The following is an 18323-nucleotide window of genomic DNA, read 5'->3' on the forward strand; positions in this document are numbered from 1 at the left end:
CATCTATTGCTGGTAGTATCACTCTGCGTCCGATAAGCAGTTCGGCCGGAGTTTTGCCCCTTGCCTTTGAAGTAATTTGATGTGTCATCAGTGCTTTTTGCAGGAACCTTGAGATTCATTGTCTGAACTGCTCTCTCAGCTAGTCCATTAGCTCTGGATGATAGACGGGTGATTCCATTTTCTTAATTCCCAGTGACTCAAACCACTGTTTGGGGTCATCGCTTATAAAGTCAAAACCGTTATCAGATACTACAATTTCTTGTATACCGAATTTTGCAAAGATTTGATTATGGTATGTTTTAAATGTTTCTAATGTTCTGTTTCCCGAGGGGAAAACTTCTATCCAGCCTGAACCCGCTTCAACAATAACTAAGACATTGCCTTGGTTCTTAACATAACCCCAGTCCATGTGAAGCCGTTCCGAAACGTCGGCTTCTGGCCACGTAGAGACTGTTTTCCCAGGACAGTCCTGTTCATTTGACAATTCTAACTTTTACTAACAACATGTTGAACGTCTTGGGTAATACCAGTACCCAATGCTATCATTCTGACTTTTGCCGCAGTTGCATTCTTCCCAGGATGTGTCTCATGCGCTTTTGCACAAACCAAAAGTCGTAATTCGGTTTGAAAGAAAAGAAAGCACCTCTGAGGATGATTCCATTGTGTATGGTCAGTGCATCTTTCTGTCATTTGAATCCTTTCCCCGCTTCTGAACATTGTTTCCTATTGCTGCTTTTGATTCGTTTCATTGTTTCCTGGAAGAGTCTGTCTGTTCCAAGTTTATGGGTATAGATTCTCCAAATCTGTCAGGTTGTTTTTTCTTGTTGTTCGCGAAGGCTCTGATTGTTCGGTTTTTTGGTCCTCTAGAACAGATGTGGCTGCAGAAGCTTCCTCTTGATGTGAAGGAGGCTTCTCTGTTTTAATTTCTACTTGGGTCACCAAATCACTCTGAGCGAAGTAGATGTTATTGATTGCGAAGCACTCTCAATCGTTGTCGGACTCTTCATAATCAAAATCCAAACTGCTAACAGCATCTGCGTGGGTTGTCTGCTCTCCTGATGTGTACTTCAACACGGAGTCGAAACCAATTAGAGCTACTGCTCATCTCTTGATTATAGTTGATGCAGTTTTCGGGACCTCTTCGTCTTTTGCAAAGAGATTTTTGAGTGGTTTGCGATCTGTCCATTGGGTAAATCTTTTTCCAAGAAGAAATTTTTTCAATCTTTGCTACACAAAGGCAATTGCCAGTTATTCTCGCACTGTGTTTGGGTAGCTTTGCACCACTGGATTCAATTTTCTCGAGACATATATTACTGGATGTCCTTTGTGCGAAAGATCCCCGCCAACTCCTTCTTCAGAGGTGTCAGTAGTTACAGTGGCTTCTTTTTACGAACTGTAAGGTTGCCAGTGGATCAGCACTTAATTAGTTTTTTATATCTTCAAAGGGTTTTTGCTGCAATTTGTCCCTGTAGAAAATGCTATTCCTCATGTCATTTGGTGGTAGCACTTTTGTTGCAAAATCAAGAATTATTCTTCCGTAAAAATCTGCCAGTGCAGCGAAAGATTCGAGTTGTTTACTGTTAGTTGTTGCTTTTGATTTTTTTCGACATGTTTGGGATATTTTGCTATTCTATCATTTGAAATGGATTATTCCAAAAAACTAAGACTATTGACTAGTTTTGATTTAGATTTTCTCTCACGAATCGTAATGTTTTTCCCTTGTAGTCGACTCCTGACTGCAAGCTTTCTCTTGCCGAACTGCTTAACTGTAGTTCAATGAACAACACATCCTTTTGAAAGCTCACAACACCTTTGATTCCTTTGAGTGTTGATTCGATAAAATTCTGGAAGATTGAGGAACAGTTTTTCAATCCCTGATGTAGTCGGCACATCTAGATCAGTTCCTGAGATGTGTTGATTGTGCATATGTGTTTTGCCTCCTCGTCAAATTCAATTTGATAGTAGGCATCTGAGAGATCATTTTTGCCAAAGTTTGAGGGCCCATGTAGGTTGTGGAAGATCTTCTCCATTACTGGTATTGGATAGTCCTCATCCAAGTCCTTGCCCTTGATAAGCAACTTCCAGACCACACAAAGTCTCAGTTCTTCACATTTCTTGCACTGCCACCCACTGGAGATGTATTAGTGACTCCTGGCTGAACTGGTTCAAGAAAGCTCAGTCTGACCATCTGTTCCAGCTTCTCTATGACCTTGTCCTGGTAACAGATTCACACGATTTTTGTAACCCTTGACAGCAGGTAATTGTTCGGTTGTGATGTTTGCATGCCGTGCTAGGTTAAAAGGTCTGTACCAAGTAGTTCAAAGTTTTTATTATAGTTTACAACGGCTAATTCTTTTTTTTGTGATTTCCTGCTTCCCTTCCATTCAACGTCACAACTAAGTGATCCCAGAAGCGTTAATTGACGACAATCATAACCTCCGAGATGGCTTGTTTTACCATCTAACTGAGGTTTACCAGGCTCACTCCTTATTTTTGATGATATCACTGTGCTGTCTGCACCTGTGTATACCTGCATTTTTAATTTGCAGTCATTTTTTGTGTTAAATTTGAATGTCGCAGGCATGCTAAAGATTGTTTCTTTCCTATCCCCGATGCTAGAGATGCTTGCTCTGAAGAATTGTTTTCTATTTCAAAAAGTTATTTTTTTATTGTACTTATCTGAACTTGGTTGGGGTTTGCTTCAACACTTTTTTGAGAAGTGTCCCACAGTTGTTGCAATTTTTACTTAGAGCCGGACAGGGTCTACACTAGCATGCGTCGTACCTCCTACCCTAGTGCACATATCGTTGCTTTCATTAGCCCTGAATTTTTTGTTTGGTTTTCGAAATTGCTTTTTGATGTTGTACCCAATTTCTTAATTCACATTAAAGGGCTTATTACCTGACGAATAGATCGCAAAAGCCATTGCTTGACTTCTGAACTGTAAATTCTTGGTCATTTCAGCAAGCCACATTGCTGGGTTTGCTTCCTTAATGCCGTCTAGCAGTCTAATATTCGCTTCAGGGTCCCTCAATCTTGAGGAAAAAACATAATTTCATCAACTCTTCTTCGGGTTTGGTCCCTGATCTGAGTTTCTCCAAGACACAGTTACTTGATTCGCCTCTGAGACGTACTAGGGAAACGTCGCTTGACTCCACTACAGCTGGTATTACGGACAGAAATTTAGCCCTCTCTGACGTTACTACTCTCTTTTTAGGAGAAATATAACATTGAATAGCCAAACTGATGTCTTTATACGGAGTTGCTATCAAATATTTTGGACTCATTAGGCTCCTAAGTTCAATATATGCATCGTGCCCATACAAACTTTGAAAAAGCTGGGCTACCTGTAAGTGCAAAATAATACCATTTTTTTTTTATCTTGTCCTCTTTCTTCTCTGTGCGACATTTCAGCACAAACGACATTATCTACACAGTAGCTGATTGTGAATTCTGTAGATCTTGAATTGGTCATTGGTCTGGACACCATTGTCGTGGTCGATAACACGTTTCTATAGGGCTTAGTAAATTGGAACTAAAAAACTGGAACTAAAAAAATGCAAAATTAAACTCGTATTTATAGAACTTATCTATGCGAAAAAAACAGAGAAAAATAATATTAGCTATAAAGTATTTTACTTGATTGAACTAAGAATAGATCTCAGTTCCGAATCTTTGAAGTGACTTTTTTTCATCAACATTTTATGAGAATCTTTTATGGCCTAGATACAATCGAGTTCATTAGTTGGAGGTCAGTGGAAGTCAGAATCAAGTTTCTATGGGTGGGAAAAATTATTTCTGACATCTGATTGATATCTCAATAAGATAATGATAGCGGCAAAAAAAATTAGAATTGAGTTTAGTTTTGTGGCCGTTGTTTTTTGACATAGCAGCAAAATTTGTTGGGTGAGTTCTTCTTTCGTCCTCTGAAATCCTAATAAAGAAAACTTCTAAATTTCTCGGTTCTTCTTCGAAACCATCAAATCTTCCTTCCTTTTTAAAGCAAGTTTGTGGGTATAGATTCTCCAAATCTGTCAGGTTCGTTTTATTTCTTGTTGTTCGCGAAGGCTCTGATTGTTCCGTTTTTTTTGGTGCCTTAGGACAGACGTGGCTGCAGAAGCATCGTCTTGATGTGGAGGTCGCTTATCTGTGTTCTGAACTTGTAGTTCTAGATGAGATATGGTCTCCTCCACTGGTGGTTAGATTTTCACATTGTCCTCGTCTGTTTTCGCAATTTAGTTGTCACTCACTAAGATTGTCCGGGTTGAGTATTTGGGCTATAGGGAAGATGTGTTCAAGCCCCTTATTGTGATTATGGTAGCAGGAACTGTTTTTGCTAATTCATTGGCCTTGAACAGATTGTGTTCTTACAAGTAGAAATCATCCATCTATTGCTGGCAGTAACACTCTGTGTCCGATTATTAGTTCGACCGGAGTTTTGCCCCTTGCCTTTGAAGTGTTTTGATGTGTCATCAGTGCCTTTTGCAGGAACCTTGAGATTCATTGTCTGAACTGCTCACTCAGCTATTTCATTAGCTCTGGATGATAGACAGATGTTTCCATTTTCTTAATTCCCAGTGATTCAAACCACTGTTTGAGGTCATCGCTTACAAAAACAAGACCATTGTCAGACACTAAAATTTTTGGTATACCGAATTTTGCAAAGATTTGATTATGGAAATGTTTCAACTGTTTCTAATGTTCTGTTTCCCTAGGGGAAATCTTCTATCCAGTCTGAACCCGCTTCAACAAAAACTAAGACATTGCCTTGGTTCTTAACATAGCCCCAGTCCATGTGGAGCCGTTCCTAGACGTCGGCTTTTGGCCACGTAGAGACTGATTTCCAAGGACAGTCCTGTTCATTTGACACTTCTAACATTTACTAACAACTTGTTTAACGTCTTGGGTACTACCAGTACATCATGCTATCATTCTGATGTTTGCCTCAGTTGCATTCTTCCCAGGATGTGTCTCATGCACTTTTGCCGAAACCAAAATTCGTAATTCGGTTTGAATGAAACGAAAAATCCTCTGAAGATGATTCCATTGTGTATGGTCAGTGCATCTTTCTGTTATTTGATTGCTTTCCCCGCTTCTGAACTTTTTTCCAATTGCTGCTTTTATTTCGTTTAATTGTTTCCTGGAAGAGTCTGTCGGTTCCAAGTTGGGTTTTATTTTCTACTTGGGTCACCAAATCACTCTGAGCGAAGGAGATGTTAATGATTGCGAAGCACTCTCAATCGTTGTCTGATTTGTCATAATCAAAATCAAATCTGCTAACAGCATCTGCGTGGGCTATCTGCTCTCCTGGTATGTACTTCAACTCGGAGTTGAAACCAATTAGAGCTAGTGCTCATCTCTTGATTATAGTTGATGCTGTTTTCGGGACCTCCTCGTCTGTTGCTAAAAGATTTTTGAGTGGTTTGTGATCTGTTCATTGAGTAAATATTTTTCCAAGAAGAAATTGTTTCAATCATGTGAACACAAAGACAATTGCCAGTTACTCGCGCTCTATGTTTGAGTAGATTTGCTCCATTGGAGTCATTTTTCTCGAGATATATATTAATGGATGTACTTCTTGCGAAAGATCCCCGCCAAATCCTTTTTCAGAGGCGTCATTAGTTACAGCGGCTTCATCTTGCAAAATGTACGGTCACCAGGGGATCAGCACTAATTAGTTTTTTATATCTTCAAAGGGTTTTTGCTGCACTTTGCCCTTGTAGAAAATGCTATTTCTCATGTCATTCGGTGGTAGCATTTTTGTTGCATAATCAAGATTTATTCTTCCGTAAAAATCTGCCAGCGCAACAAAAGATTCGATTTGATTACCGTTAGTTGTTGCTTTTGAATTTTTTCGACATTTTGGGATATGTTGCTATTCTATCCTTTGAAATGGATTAATCCAAAAAAATTAAGACTATTGACTGGTTTTGATTTAGATTTTCTCTGATGAATTGAAAAATTTTTCCCACGAAGTCGACTCCTGACTGCAAGCTTTTTCTTGCCAAACTGCTTAACTGTAGTTCAATGAACAACACATCCTTTTGAAAGCTCACAACACCTTTGATATCTTTGAGTGTTGATTCGATAAAATTCTGGAAATTTGAAGAACAGTTTTTCAATCCCTGATGTAGTCGGCACATCTAGATCAGTTCCTGAGATGTGTCGATTGTGCATATGAGTTTTGCCTCCTCGGCAAATTCAATTTGATAGTAGGCATCTGAGAGATCATTTTTGCCAAAGTTTGAGGGCCCATGTAGGTTGTGGAAGATCTTCTCCATTACTGGTATTGGATAGTCCTCATCCAAGTCCTTGCCCTTGATATGCACCTTCCAGACCACACAAAGTCTCAGTTCTCCACACTTCATTCTCTGCCACCCACTGGAGATGCATGAGTGACTCTTACTGGCTGAACTGGTTCAAGGAAGCTCAGTCTGACCATCTGTTCCAGCATCTATGACCTTGTCCTGATATCAGATTCACACGAGTATTGTAACCCTTGACAGCAGGTAATTGTTCGGTTGTGACGTTGTTCATACCGTGCTTGGGTAAAAGGTCTGTACCAAATTGTTCAAACTTTTTATTAGAGTGCACAACTCCTAGATTTTTTGTGTTTGCCTGCTTCCCTTCCACTCAACGTCACAACTAAGTGATCCCAGAAGCGTTAATTGACGACAATCATAACCTCCGAGATTGCTTGTTTTACCATCTAACTGAGGTTTATCAGGCTCACTCCTTATTTTTGATGACATCACTGTGCTGTCTGCACCTGTGTATACCTGCATTTTTAATTTGCCGTCATTTATTGTGATAAATTCGCATGTCGCAGACATGCTAAAGATTGTTTCTTCCCTATCTCCGATGCTGGAGATGCTTGCTCTAAAGAATTGTTTTCTTTTTCAAAAAGTTATTTTGTTTATTGTACTTATCTGAACTTGGTTGGGGTTTGCTTCACCATATTTTTGAGAAGTTTCCCACCCTTTCACAGCAATTTTTTACTTAGGGTGTTGCAATTTTTTTACTTAGGGCCGGACAGGGTCTACACTAGCATGCGTCCTACCTCCCACCCTAGTGGACATATCGTTGCTTTCATTAGCCGTGAATTTTTTATTCGGTTTTGGAAAGGTCTTTTGGATGTTGTACCCAAGTTCTTGTTTCACATTAAAGGGCTGATTACCTGATGAATAGCTTGCAAAAGCCATTGCTTGACATCTGAACTGTAAATTCTCGGTCATTTCAGTAAGCCACATTTCTGGTTTTGCTTCTTTAATGCCGTCTAGCAGTCTAAGTTTCGCTTCAGGGTCCCTCAATCTTGAAGTAAGATATATTTTCATCAACTCCTCTTCTGGTTTGGTCACTGATTTGAGTTTTCCGAAGTCACAGTTACGTGATTCTTCTCTGAGACGTACTAGAAAAACGTCGCTGGACTCCCCTACAGCTTGTCTTTCTGACAGAAATTTAGCCCTCTCTGCCGTTACTACTCTCTTTTTAGGAGAAATATAATTTTGAATCGCCAATCTGATGTCTTTATACGGATTTGCTATCAAATACTTTGGACTCATTAGGCTCCTAAGTTCAATATATGCATCGCGCCCACACAAACTTTGAAAAGGATTGGCTACCTGTAAGTCCAAAATAATACCACTTTTTTGATCTTGTCCTCTTTCTTCTCTGTGCGACATTTCAGCACAAACGACATAATCTACACAGTAGCTGATTCTGAATTTTGTAGATCCAGAATTGGTCTGGACACCATTGTCGTGGTCGATAACACTTTTCTAAAGGGCTTAGTAAGTTGGAACTAAAAAAATTGGACTTTATAAAATGCAAAATTAAACTCGTATTTATAGTACTTATATTTGCGAAAAAATACAGAGAAAAATAATATTAGCTATAAAGTATTTTACTTGACTGAACTGTGAATAGATCTCAGTTCAGAATCTCGGAAGTGACTTTTTTTCATTAACATTTTATGAGAATCTTTTATGGCCTAGATACAATCGAGTTCAATAGTTGGAGGTCAGTGGAAGTCAGAACCAATTTTATATTTGGTGCGAAAAATTACTTCTGACATCTGATTGATAGCTCAATAAGATAATTATAGCGGCAAAAAAAATATAGAATTGAGTTTAGTTTTGTGGCCGTTATTTATCGACATAGCAGTAATCTTCGTCAAGCAAGTTTTTCGTTCTTTGAAAGTTTAATAAAACACTTCCAAATTTCTTGATGTTTCTTTGAAACCATCACATGATGTTTAAATGATATGTAGTGAGTTGTCATTTCCAATAAACGTTCCATTATTATTATCAAACTGCCTATTCCGAAGTTTTTTTACGTAATAATTCAAATGCATACTTAGTGTTTAAACATATGCAATCGGTGGTGGTTATTTTACTCGGGGGGGGGGGGGGGAGTTGGGGAGTACGTCTTTATAGGCCAAAAATGAATTGTTAGCGCAAAAGTATGCATTACTTTTTTTACACAAGCTAAAGAAAACAAACATAAACGACTAATGTCGGATAAAGTGCTCTAAAAAAGTGGAGGGCTGTGAAAGTCTAATACTCCAATGTTTACCTCTGGTATCGCGAAATCAAGTCTTCAGCAGTATCGGTGGATTGGATAATTAGAGACCATAAAGGGTCTTAGAGAACTACTCATCAACCTAATGCCCTCGGTCATTACCAGTTTATTTAATTTTGCTGGTCTGATGAAAAACTGGTAGTGAAAAAGTTGCTGGTACAAAAAGTTGCCAACAAAAATGATGGCAGTTCTATTATTACTACATTTTTTTGTGAGGAATTGAAATTTTTTGCTGGGGAAAAGACACAGACCCAAATTTATCAATCCCTACCCCAATTAATCAGAAGTCGATAGTAGACAATTTGGAGCGTTGCCTTTTATTGAATATTTTTTTGCCATAGTAAAGCATTATAAATTCTTCCATTTGGAAATGTTCATTAGATTCTGTGTCAGTTTTATGAAAGCAGATGTTTCTGTTTACTATGGAAGGATACATAAACCTTATAATTAATTTTAATTTGATTTATTTTGTGAATTTCGGTAAGATTATAGTGAAGGTTATTAACTAGAACTTTGTAGATCTCATATCAATTCAGCTTAGAATCAGCAAATAAAAATGCAAATCACTGAAAGATTTCTCGGAATTAGTATTTGATGAATGGTCGTAGTAAAAGAATGCTCTCTTGTTTCAATTTTCACTTGCTTTGATTTCATCCCGTACCTATGGCTGAGTGACACTCGGCACTTTTCAGAAAACTTCAGAGAATTTTCAAGTTTTAGTACTGATTTAGTATAGAAGGATTTCAGAACCAACTGTAAAATGATTTCTGAATTTTTTCTGAATCAGATTATTATTCAGGGAAAACATTGAGTATTCCTATGAATCAGAACATAATTTAGAATGAATCTCTGAATTAGCTCTGAATCAGACAAATTCAGTACAAAATGTGACCTAAATTAGACTCTAACTCAGTACTGAATTTGCCTTAGAATTAGATATGGGACCAGAATTCAAAAGAATTTTGACATGAATGCGCAATTGACAAATGTTACCATAATACGGATAAGAGTTCTAATAGCGTACAATTGCACAGTGATTTTACGGTCTAATTCGAACAGTTTTTTTTCTGCACATTGTTATGATAATTGGCCATTTTTATCATCCCTTTGAACTGAACAGGATAATATTTGAAAGAAAAAAGCGGAACATATTGCGAAAATATACCCATCACAAATTTGTGTTTATAAATTTGTGCTCTCAAAACGAAAGGTAAACCCCACCCTAATTTCAGACAGGAGGGGCTTTATTTATACCCCTCAAGCCCGTGGACCAAAAATTGTTATGTAATCTGTGTTTTTTAAAAGTTTGCAGTTTGATGATCATAGTTTCCGATGATAATTTATGTAAATTATGTAGCAGATAATAAGAGATAAGGGACCTTACAGCAACAAATACAAAATGACAAAATGGTCATAAAAACTTTTTGTCAATGAATGGTTATATAGACATATTTTAACGGATGAGATGCCAACACCATGAATTTTTCCCTGCTAAACACATTGCACAACGCACGCTAAATGTACGCATATACAGAAACACCTTTTACTAGTTATTTGCACTCTCGCGCTAAAAAAATCTCTAAATTAATTTCTATCCATTTTGGATTTCTAAATAAGTTATAACACCCCCCCCCCCTGTAGCCAGCGCTCGGTAACAAGCACTCTCTTCTCGGAGGTAACAAGCACTCTCTTCTCGGAGCAATCAAGACTTCGGGTGATTAAGATTTCTATTCTAACATGTCGTCAGATTTTTTAACCTGCGATATTTCCCTGTGCCAGAGTGTCATCAGGGAGGTCTACCAGACTCTTAACAGGATAGGCCAGAGTGTAGTAGTAAATAGTGAAGTAGATGTCGTCCAGTGAGTAACTGTCTCTGGGTCCCACTGTCTTGTTCAGGAGCCGGAGAAGTGGACTAGAAGTGTTGTCACTGGATTCAAGGGTGTGTTCGTACAGTTGGGCTAACCGGTTTGGGGTCAGAAACCTCTTCATTTCAAAGCCCACCTGAAGTATTAGTCAATGGAGTTTTTACAAGTCGGTATGAGACTTCTGAATTTCATACTAAAATAGTTTCAGATCTTTTCCATTTGAGCCGTTTTTAAGCACGCATGGCATTAGCTTTAGTATTCAGGTTCGCCAAAATGCGGCGCACAATAAAAAAGCTGAGGTTGAAAAATTTCAGGAAGTTTTTGAAATAGCTAATATAGTCTACGGTTCTGAAAACCCATGCAAAATTCAGTCAAAGGTAGTTAACGTTAATTGTGCAAATATAAACTCAGAAAATTAGTTGGACTGCAGCAGATATGGCTTCTATTGCGATCTTACAGGAGTTTTGCAAGATCTCGTAGCTAATTGCACATACTACTTGATGCAGCAAGTCTCTTTCATGTTAGGGTGCAAGAGTGAAGAGGGGATATTGAGCTTATCAATCGGCACATTTCAAGCTTAACTTCTGCAATTTTCGGCCAATCGCAGCGCAATATTATTTGGAGACTTTGAGCTGAAACTTTTCAGCATCGTGCGCGTTTCTGCGTTTTTTTATAAAAATATTTTCTATAAACATTTTCCTTGGGCTGGACATTAGTACCTCAGGTAACAATTTTGCAGGAAAATGAGCAAAGTCAAAAGTCTATTAGTATAAGGGTGTACCTCAAGGAAGAGTTTTACGAATGGGAGCTGTCCCTCAGTGAGAGCCCTGAAGCAAGTGTTGTTTATGTTGTGTCTCTCGTTGATGTCACTCTCTGCCTCCACTATGCTCTGTACTACATCGTCACACTGGTGCAGATTCATCGCCAGGTGCAGTGCGTCGTACCCGATGTCCGAAACAGACCTGAAATATAGTTTTACTACGATCATTTGGATCTTTTCCGTTTGCGCACCCCCCCCCCCCCCCCCCAGTTTAGTGGGTTCATATTATTTGAACCCCCGGCGCACGTACCATGTTTTTACATACTGAATTACTATGTAATGACAAGTGCTCCATAACAGGAGGGTCCATGACTATCAATAATTTTGAAAAATATCGGCAATTTGAATCCACATGTTACTTTTATTCAAAGTCCGCAACGACCTAACTAGTCGTTCAAAATAGACCAAAAAATTAGTTCCTAGTCTAATAACAATTCCAGCCCGTACGCATCCGGCATTACAAAGCAGAGTCTGTACAGAATTGCAAAACTATACTGGTTTCGAAGCCTGCAAAAACTGTTTAAATAAATTATGCCAAATTGCGGCAAAAACTAATCTTCTTGGAATTAATAATCGCAAAAATTGTTTTTTAAGGCAATTGCGGGAGATACTTGCTTAACGACGAGAAACTCATATTCAAATTTTGCTAGGAGATTTTTGCAGTTTTTGTGGGTAAAACTTGTTTCCTAAGTATCTTTATTTATAGTTTTTTTCATTCTAAGTCTTTATCTTATGCATGCAAAAATTACCGTCATATATAGTTACCGTGAAAAAAACTAACAATTTATATCGAGAAATTATGTTGCCGAAAAGGGCTGAAAACGAAGAATACCGTACTGGCACAATTTTATCCAATGTTGAAGAATCAATTGTAGTTAATGAGATAGAAAAAATAATTCTTATAGAAACATTTTGAGAAAATTGAACAATTAGTTGAGAAAACTCGCAAAAAGCTTTAATATTGAATAAATTAAACTGAGGTGCTCGAGAATAACACTATTTCACAAAAACTTGAAAAGTTGTTTTGAAATCCGAAGGAGTTCAAATTAATAATGGCGTTATGAGCTTTGATTGCCACAGTCCAATACTGCGGGAAACAATTACAAAATGACACCGCAATCAGGTTATCTACTACTGGTTTGTACTATGGATACCTACGAGACGGGATTATTCGCAAGGACCATATTTATTGTCTATGAGTTGAACTCGTAGTTTTTCTCCTCATATATAGTCAACTGTTGAAAGCAAGTATGAACTTATATATTTGGTATAGACAGCATCAAATATGAACAGAGCAGAAAGGGATAGAGTTAACCTAATTAAAGAGTTCAATAAGTTTAAGATAGCGCAATATAAATTGCTTTTGTAACATTAGATAGGAACAAGAGATCTTAGATAGTGAGAATGAATCAACGTCAAACCCAATGTTTGTTCTAAATTTTGAAAAATTTTTGACATGGAAAGTTTTTGGTTAAGAAAATATGATAAAAAATTAAAAATTATCTGAAAAAGTGGATATTAAATCGCTAAAGCTGAGTTGGAAGCTCATTTTATACTTGTGGACACATGCTCTCTACCATCTTGTTGGATAGAAATGCATGTCCAAAGTGGTATAAAAAATTTTTGTAGGCATTCTGAAGGTAGTGTGCTGTTATCAGATCTTGATGTTATCCTCAGTTCCAGTTTTTGCCCTTAATACAATAGTTATTCAAAAATTAACTTAGTAAATTGTTCAAATGATATAATGCACTTTGTTCAAGGTAATGCTGCACTTCACGCGCTATAATATATTTCTTTAGAAATTTTGTAATCAAGCAACATAAGAGAAACATCACTGATATCTGTTAAGGAATTGTTTTATTGTTTGTTTAAAACTGAAAATTAGAATAAGCCAGATTTCTTTACATATACTTTCCATGCATTTCATTAATCTTTTTATTTCTCATCATTAATACTCATTATCTCTCAAGCCGCTTATGGACCGCAATTAGTACTGTTAACATTTAACAAATCGTGTTTTTGCAAAAGTTGCGTTGTTTGCAATCAGTACTTCTGTATACGAAAATTACTTATTTTCTCAGCATAGGAAGCAGCTTAAGTTGTTAAAATTTTTGTTAAAAGTCTGACTAAATTTTTATTTAACCGGAGTTTGAATCAGATCCTTTGTACTTTTCATGCATTTTTTTTTTACTGAAACTCTCAATTGTTTTTCAAAGCTTTCAACTGTTTTCCAGAAGTAAAAGTTTTGTTTAAAATTATTTTGTTTAGTCTACCCATGATCTTTCCAAACTCTCGTACAGGCTTTGGAGAGTTCATATAGTTACTTTGTTTGGATTGCCTCAACTCAATGAGGTGGCCTTAGTGTTCTTCAGATAGCCATCAAATGACCCTAAAAATTATCATCCAAACTCTCACCAGCATTTTAATGACATAAGATTTTTACAATAGTCCTTAAAGTATCATATGAGAGATCCTGCTAAGTATAATAGGGTTATTTGTGATCTTATTAGTTGGGCAAGGATTTAGAAATGAGTTATCTTTTATTTAACAAGAGATCTATCTAAACTGGAGTAAAGACAGAAGTATCAATTAAAATTACAGGTGTGATACTGGAGGCAAATTGAGTTGAGATTGTTTTACTTTGAGCATTGCTATTATAGCACAAACTCAGAGAGTATTCTTGAAGGATATCTTCACAATATTTTAAAATAAATCGGTACCTACTGAAATTTAAACAAAAAATAACTGGAGAAATAATCAAACGACACGAAAGCGTTCCAATAGACAGAAAAGCGAAACTTAGGTTCCTCTAAGTTAAGAAAATAATAATAGTGTTTCATTTGTAAGTTTAACTTCTAGCATGTGACATTAACCAAGTGGATAATTTTAATTTACATACTTCAGAAATTTTTTTTTAAAAAAAGGGATTTGAATCTCGATTTCCCAGACACAAGTTGGTATCATTTAAAGAGACTGAGAGACCGAGGACCACTTGTCCGCGACCCGAGCGGGGCTGATCAGAACCATTTTTGGGTCTGCTCAGTATGAACGCACATGTCCGTGACCCAAGTTGGTTTGATCAGAACCATTTTTGGGTCTGCTCAGTATGAACGCACCTGTCCGTGACCCAAGTTGGTTTGATCAGAGTCGTCTTGAGTCGTGGACATCACCTTGATTCGAATGATTTTTTGGAAATAAGTTTTAAGGATATACCTCGTTCCGTCGCCTGGCATCAACGATGTTGATGAAGTATCGAACTTCATAAAACATGCAAGAAATTGGTGCAAGTCTGTTCATATTACCGTTTTCTTACTAAAAATTTTATCAAGGTATTATCGAAAAATTTTGAGTTTTGCATCACTAGTTTTATTTTATTAATCTGATATTAAATAATGAACAAGCTAGGTAGTATGCTGATAGGCGGCAATACAGAGAAAAGAGCTAAGAGACTAGCGCAAAGATATTCGAACTGTTACGACTGAAGATAGCCCTTTGAAATTAAAACGTGAAGCTTTGGCGCAAAACAAAACCGTAAAAATGTGATTTTTGAGCTGATCATTAGATGGACATGAATTGTCAAATTAATTTGATGATTGCTAACCTTATAAGAGCTTTGAGGATGCACTCGTCCATGTGTATGTTGGGTCTGTCTATCCTGTAGATGATGACGTATCTGGAATATTCTAGAATGATCTTGACAAACTGTAGCTCCGTCTGATTCACTTCGTCCACTTCTACACCCAGGCGTCTAAACAACGAAATTAATCAGTTGAAGTTATAATAAATTCTATTGTTCAATTTTATTTCCAAATACATGCAGTCAAATCGAAGGAGAAAAAACGGACAGAGACAGAGCTCTAATGGATCCGTTTTCAATGACTCTTCATTAAGAATTATGAGTACTTTTCTTTTATAGAATACAAAACCTGAAATGAACATAAATGTTCAATCTGGGTGATCATTGGTATGAAAACTCCTGACAAGGAAAATCACAGGCAAGGTTATCAAGGAAGCTTGGTAACCTTACACCTGGTCATAAAAATTATCTCGTTCTAAATTATTGTTTTATTTTGTCAGCACAGTAATCTTAAAATCTTGTCAATAGTTGCAAATCTTGGCAAGGTTTATCAATTGACGATTTTAAAAGTAATTGCTCAACACAGATCAAAAGAAAACATGTCAGGACTTATTAGTCAAATCTTAGCTCAGTTAATTCTGCTTCGGTTTCCAACGTTTAGTCGAGCTAATGTTTTTTTTATAAAAGCTGCTGGAATGTTCCAGTAAAATGTTAGTAAGGTGAATAATTCCTCAAAACAGGCGCACAAATTTTACAAGTTTGCTTTCATCTAGGTGCCTTGAATCTAATAATTAAACTAATCACGATTTTGTCAAGCTTTTTCAAGTTTCATTTTGCAAATTTTTTCTGTTGAGAAACCAAAGTTTTGTTCGAGAAATTCCGAAGGCCATACACAGTTTTGACTAAAGAGTACTATAAAAACATGGACTTCAATATTTTTCTGAAAGATAACACACAAACTCTAATTTCAACTTCGGCCATTTCGGTCTTGTCAGCGAATTATTAGCTCTGTTAGAGATACTAAATAGCATGGCCCGCAAGCTAGAGTTTACAAAACTTTTAAATGCATTTCGTTTTCATTAATTTTCGAGCATTCCATCTGCAAAACAGAATAGCTCTTATTAGCGTCGGAAATATAATTAATTATATCAGCAAATAGAAAGTTGAGACAAATTGAGTTTCCCGCCAAATGTAGCGTTGCCACTCAAGGCCAAAATTGAACAACTGTACGCTGCTTAAGCTTGCTTAGTCATCTCTCCGTTTATACTCGCTCCGTTTATATTTGCTATTTATGATCTTTTCCATTTTCCTAAGCCTCACATTTTGACTTTTCTTTTTCCCCTGTGACCATAATCTCTTTCTCCTTGAAGATGACTGTTTCTTCCGATCATTTTCAAAAATGGAATTATATGTGATTGAAATGTGTATCCAATTTAATTTTCTTTTCAGTTAGAATTTGATATCTCTTACTTCAAAGTCGACCTTCAGAAACTGAACACGAATTAACAAAGTAAGTTGAACAGAGTTTGGTAAAGAATAAACTATTTTGGTTTCGCAATTTGTTAACCGGTATATCGTTTTTATACGGAAATTTATATCTCAAGAAATAAAAACATTATAATAAATAGTTGGTTTCGGCTTCGCCTCGGAGTTTGATAACTTCTCGATGACGATAACAACCGTGTGGTAATTTTCATTACCATTTTAACACTGTTTTTCTCTTGGTTTTTATGTGTGCAAGGACTTGCCCTTGAATACCTGGCAGAAGTTCTAATTCAATTCTGTTTCCCAATCAAGACGTGTAACTTTTATTCTCTTATTGAAATATATTTTTTTCGTAGACTTAAAACAATTGAACCAAACAATCTTTCTTGATTATTTTTCTGATTAATAAATATTAACTTCAATTGAGAGCAATCAAGGTCAGTCAAAAATCAAGAAATAGAGTATGAAAAAATCACTTGCGTCGCGAATTTGAAACAATCATTAACTAAAAATTTTTGTTCAGGATGTCAAGGAAAACAACCCAATTTTGTTTTGTCAATGGTGTCATCATTCAGTCATTAGTGGTAAGAATTCTACCTTATTGAATTTTTTACTAACTCCAATTTGATTTCATTAGCTTTTGAGAAAAGTATACGATTTCTATTGCTTTAGTTTTACAGCTAACTTTTACTGTTTGCAGGCGTTCCCCCATCTGTCATTGATGACCTCAAAACTGGTTGGTTGAAACACGTTGACGCTCTCGCGATGGGAAAAGTTTACGACGAAATACGTGGAGATGGAAAACCAAACTAGTGACTCCTAGGAAAACGGAAAGATTTGCAAATGCCAAGCATAGACAAAGCGACAACAGGGTGTGCTTCATTTAATTATAGTTGTAACAAAGTATGATAACTATTAAAATATGTTTTAATTTAATTCACATATAATGATATTTTACAGTACAAACGTTTGATTTTATTCGGATGAAAACTCATTCCATTTAGAAAATTGGTAAATTTATGTCGAATTCTTTTAAATTTAATAGCTAAGGTAATCGGCTTTTATGAAAATGTTTTTGACTAATTAGCTTGCGGGGGCGGAACCTAATTTTTACAATTAAATTGACACTGTTTTCTATTCACTTTTTAATCAAGAGTGCTCAAAATTCCAGTTAGAGCACTTCCTCAATCTATATAATTGTTGGGCCATTAAGCAGTCAGAAATGATTCTTCCGAATTGCAAACTGTTAACGGCCTTCTAGTCAGCCATGCTGAAACCTCTTATGTTCTGGGACATAATTACTTAAACATGTCAATTACATGAAATTACAATAGGTGAAGGATTTTTCCAATAATCGTGCAAATTCATGGATCGTGATCGAATCAAATCCACTAATCTTAAGGGCTAAAAATTCTGGAATGGGCAGGTTTAAAATTCTGAAATCTCTTGTTAACAGTTCAAAATCTAAATTTGTTAAGGTTTGGCTCTTTCCGAGTGACAACTTGGCAGCTCCTCAATTTTGAATTTCTCAATTTGCTGTTGCTACAGAAGAGCTCTTCAATCGAGAAACCATTTTAAATGGAGGTTTTTGGCTTTTATTTTCCAGGAATAAACGAAGTTTAAAGTTTTTGTCGGTATTTTTTCTGTTTTCTTTTCCAATTCTTGAGGAATTTTTGCGCTTTTCCAGTCATTTGTACAAAAAATGCCAAAACTAGTAGGAAAGCTTATTTACTTTAGTCTTATCAGGTTTTAAATGTTATTAGATTTTTTCGTACAGTGCTAGTTTTCTTCCCAATATTGCTAATTAAGTAAAAAAAATAACATTAATTTATGCCAAATCAAGTACTTTACAGACTTTCGTGTTCAACTTTGATATAATAATTAACCCTGAGAGCTACCGTCTCGGATAAATCGACTAAATCATCAATTAACTTCCTCAATAATGCTGAATTTGAGCAAAATCGATCTTTCTTGGTGTTTAGGTGTTTAGTTTGAC

At 36.4% G+C, this 18323-nt stretch overlaps 1 protein-coding gene across 1 annotated transcript in view; it reads right to left on the bottom strand.

The window, feature by feature from the left end:
- LOC142355034 (uncharacterized) overlaps positions 1-15016 on the bottom strand; it is a gene marked incomplete at its 3' end in the record, with an annotated part of 42396 nt that extends 27380 nt beyond the window's left edge. Inside the window, exons 1-3 of the mRNA XM_075407331.1 lie at positions 14867-15016; positions 11227-11407; positions 10338-10581 (exon numbers count right to left, since the gene is read on the bottom strand). Coding sequence (XP_075263446.1) covers positions 10338-10581; positions 11227-11407; positions 14867-14898 — 457 coding nt within the window. The remainder of the gene's footprint in view (positions 1-10337; positions 10582-11226; positions 11408-14866) is intronic.
- Between the last annotated feature and the right edge of the window lie 3307 nt (positions 15017-18323).

This window comes from Convolutriloba macropyga, unplaced genomic scaffold (genome assembly GCF_964194025.1).
Source record: "Convolutriloba macropyga unplaced genomic scaffold, txConMacr16.3 SCAFFOLD_1043, whole genome shotgun sequence".
Classification (NCBI taxonomy): domain Eukaryota; kingdom Metazoa; phylum Xenacoelomorpha; order Acoela; family Convolutidae; genus Convolutriloba; species Convolutriloba macropyga.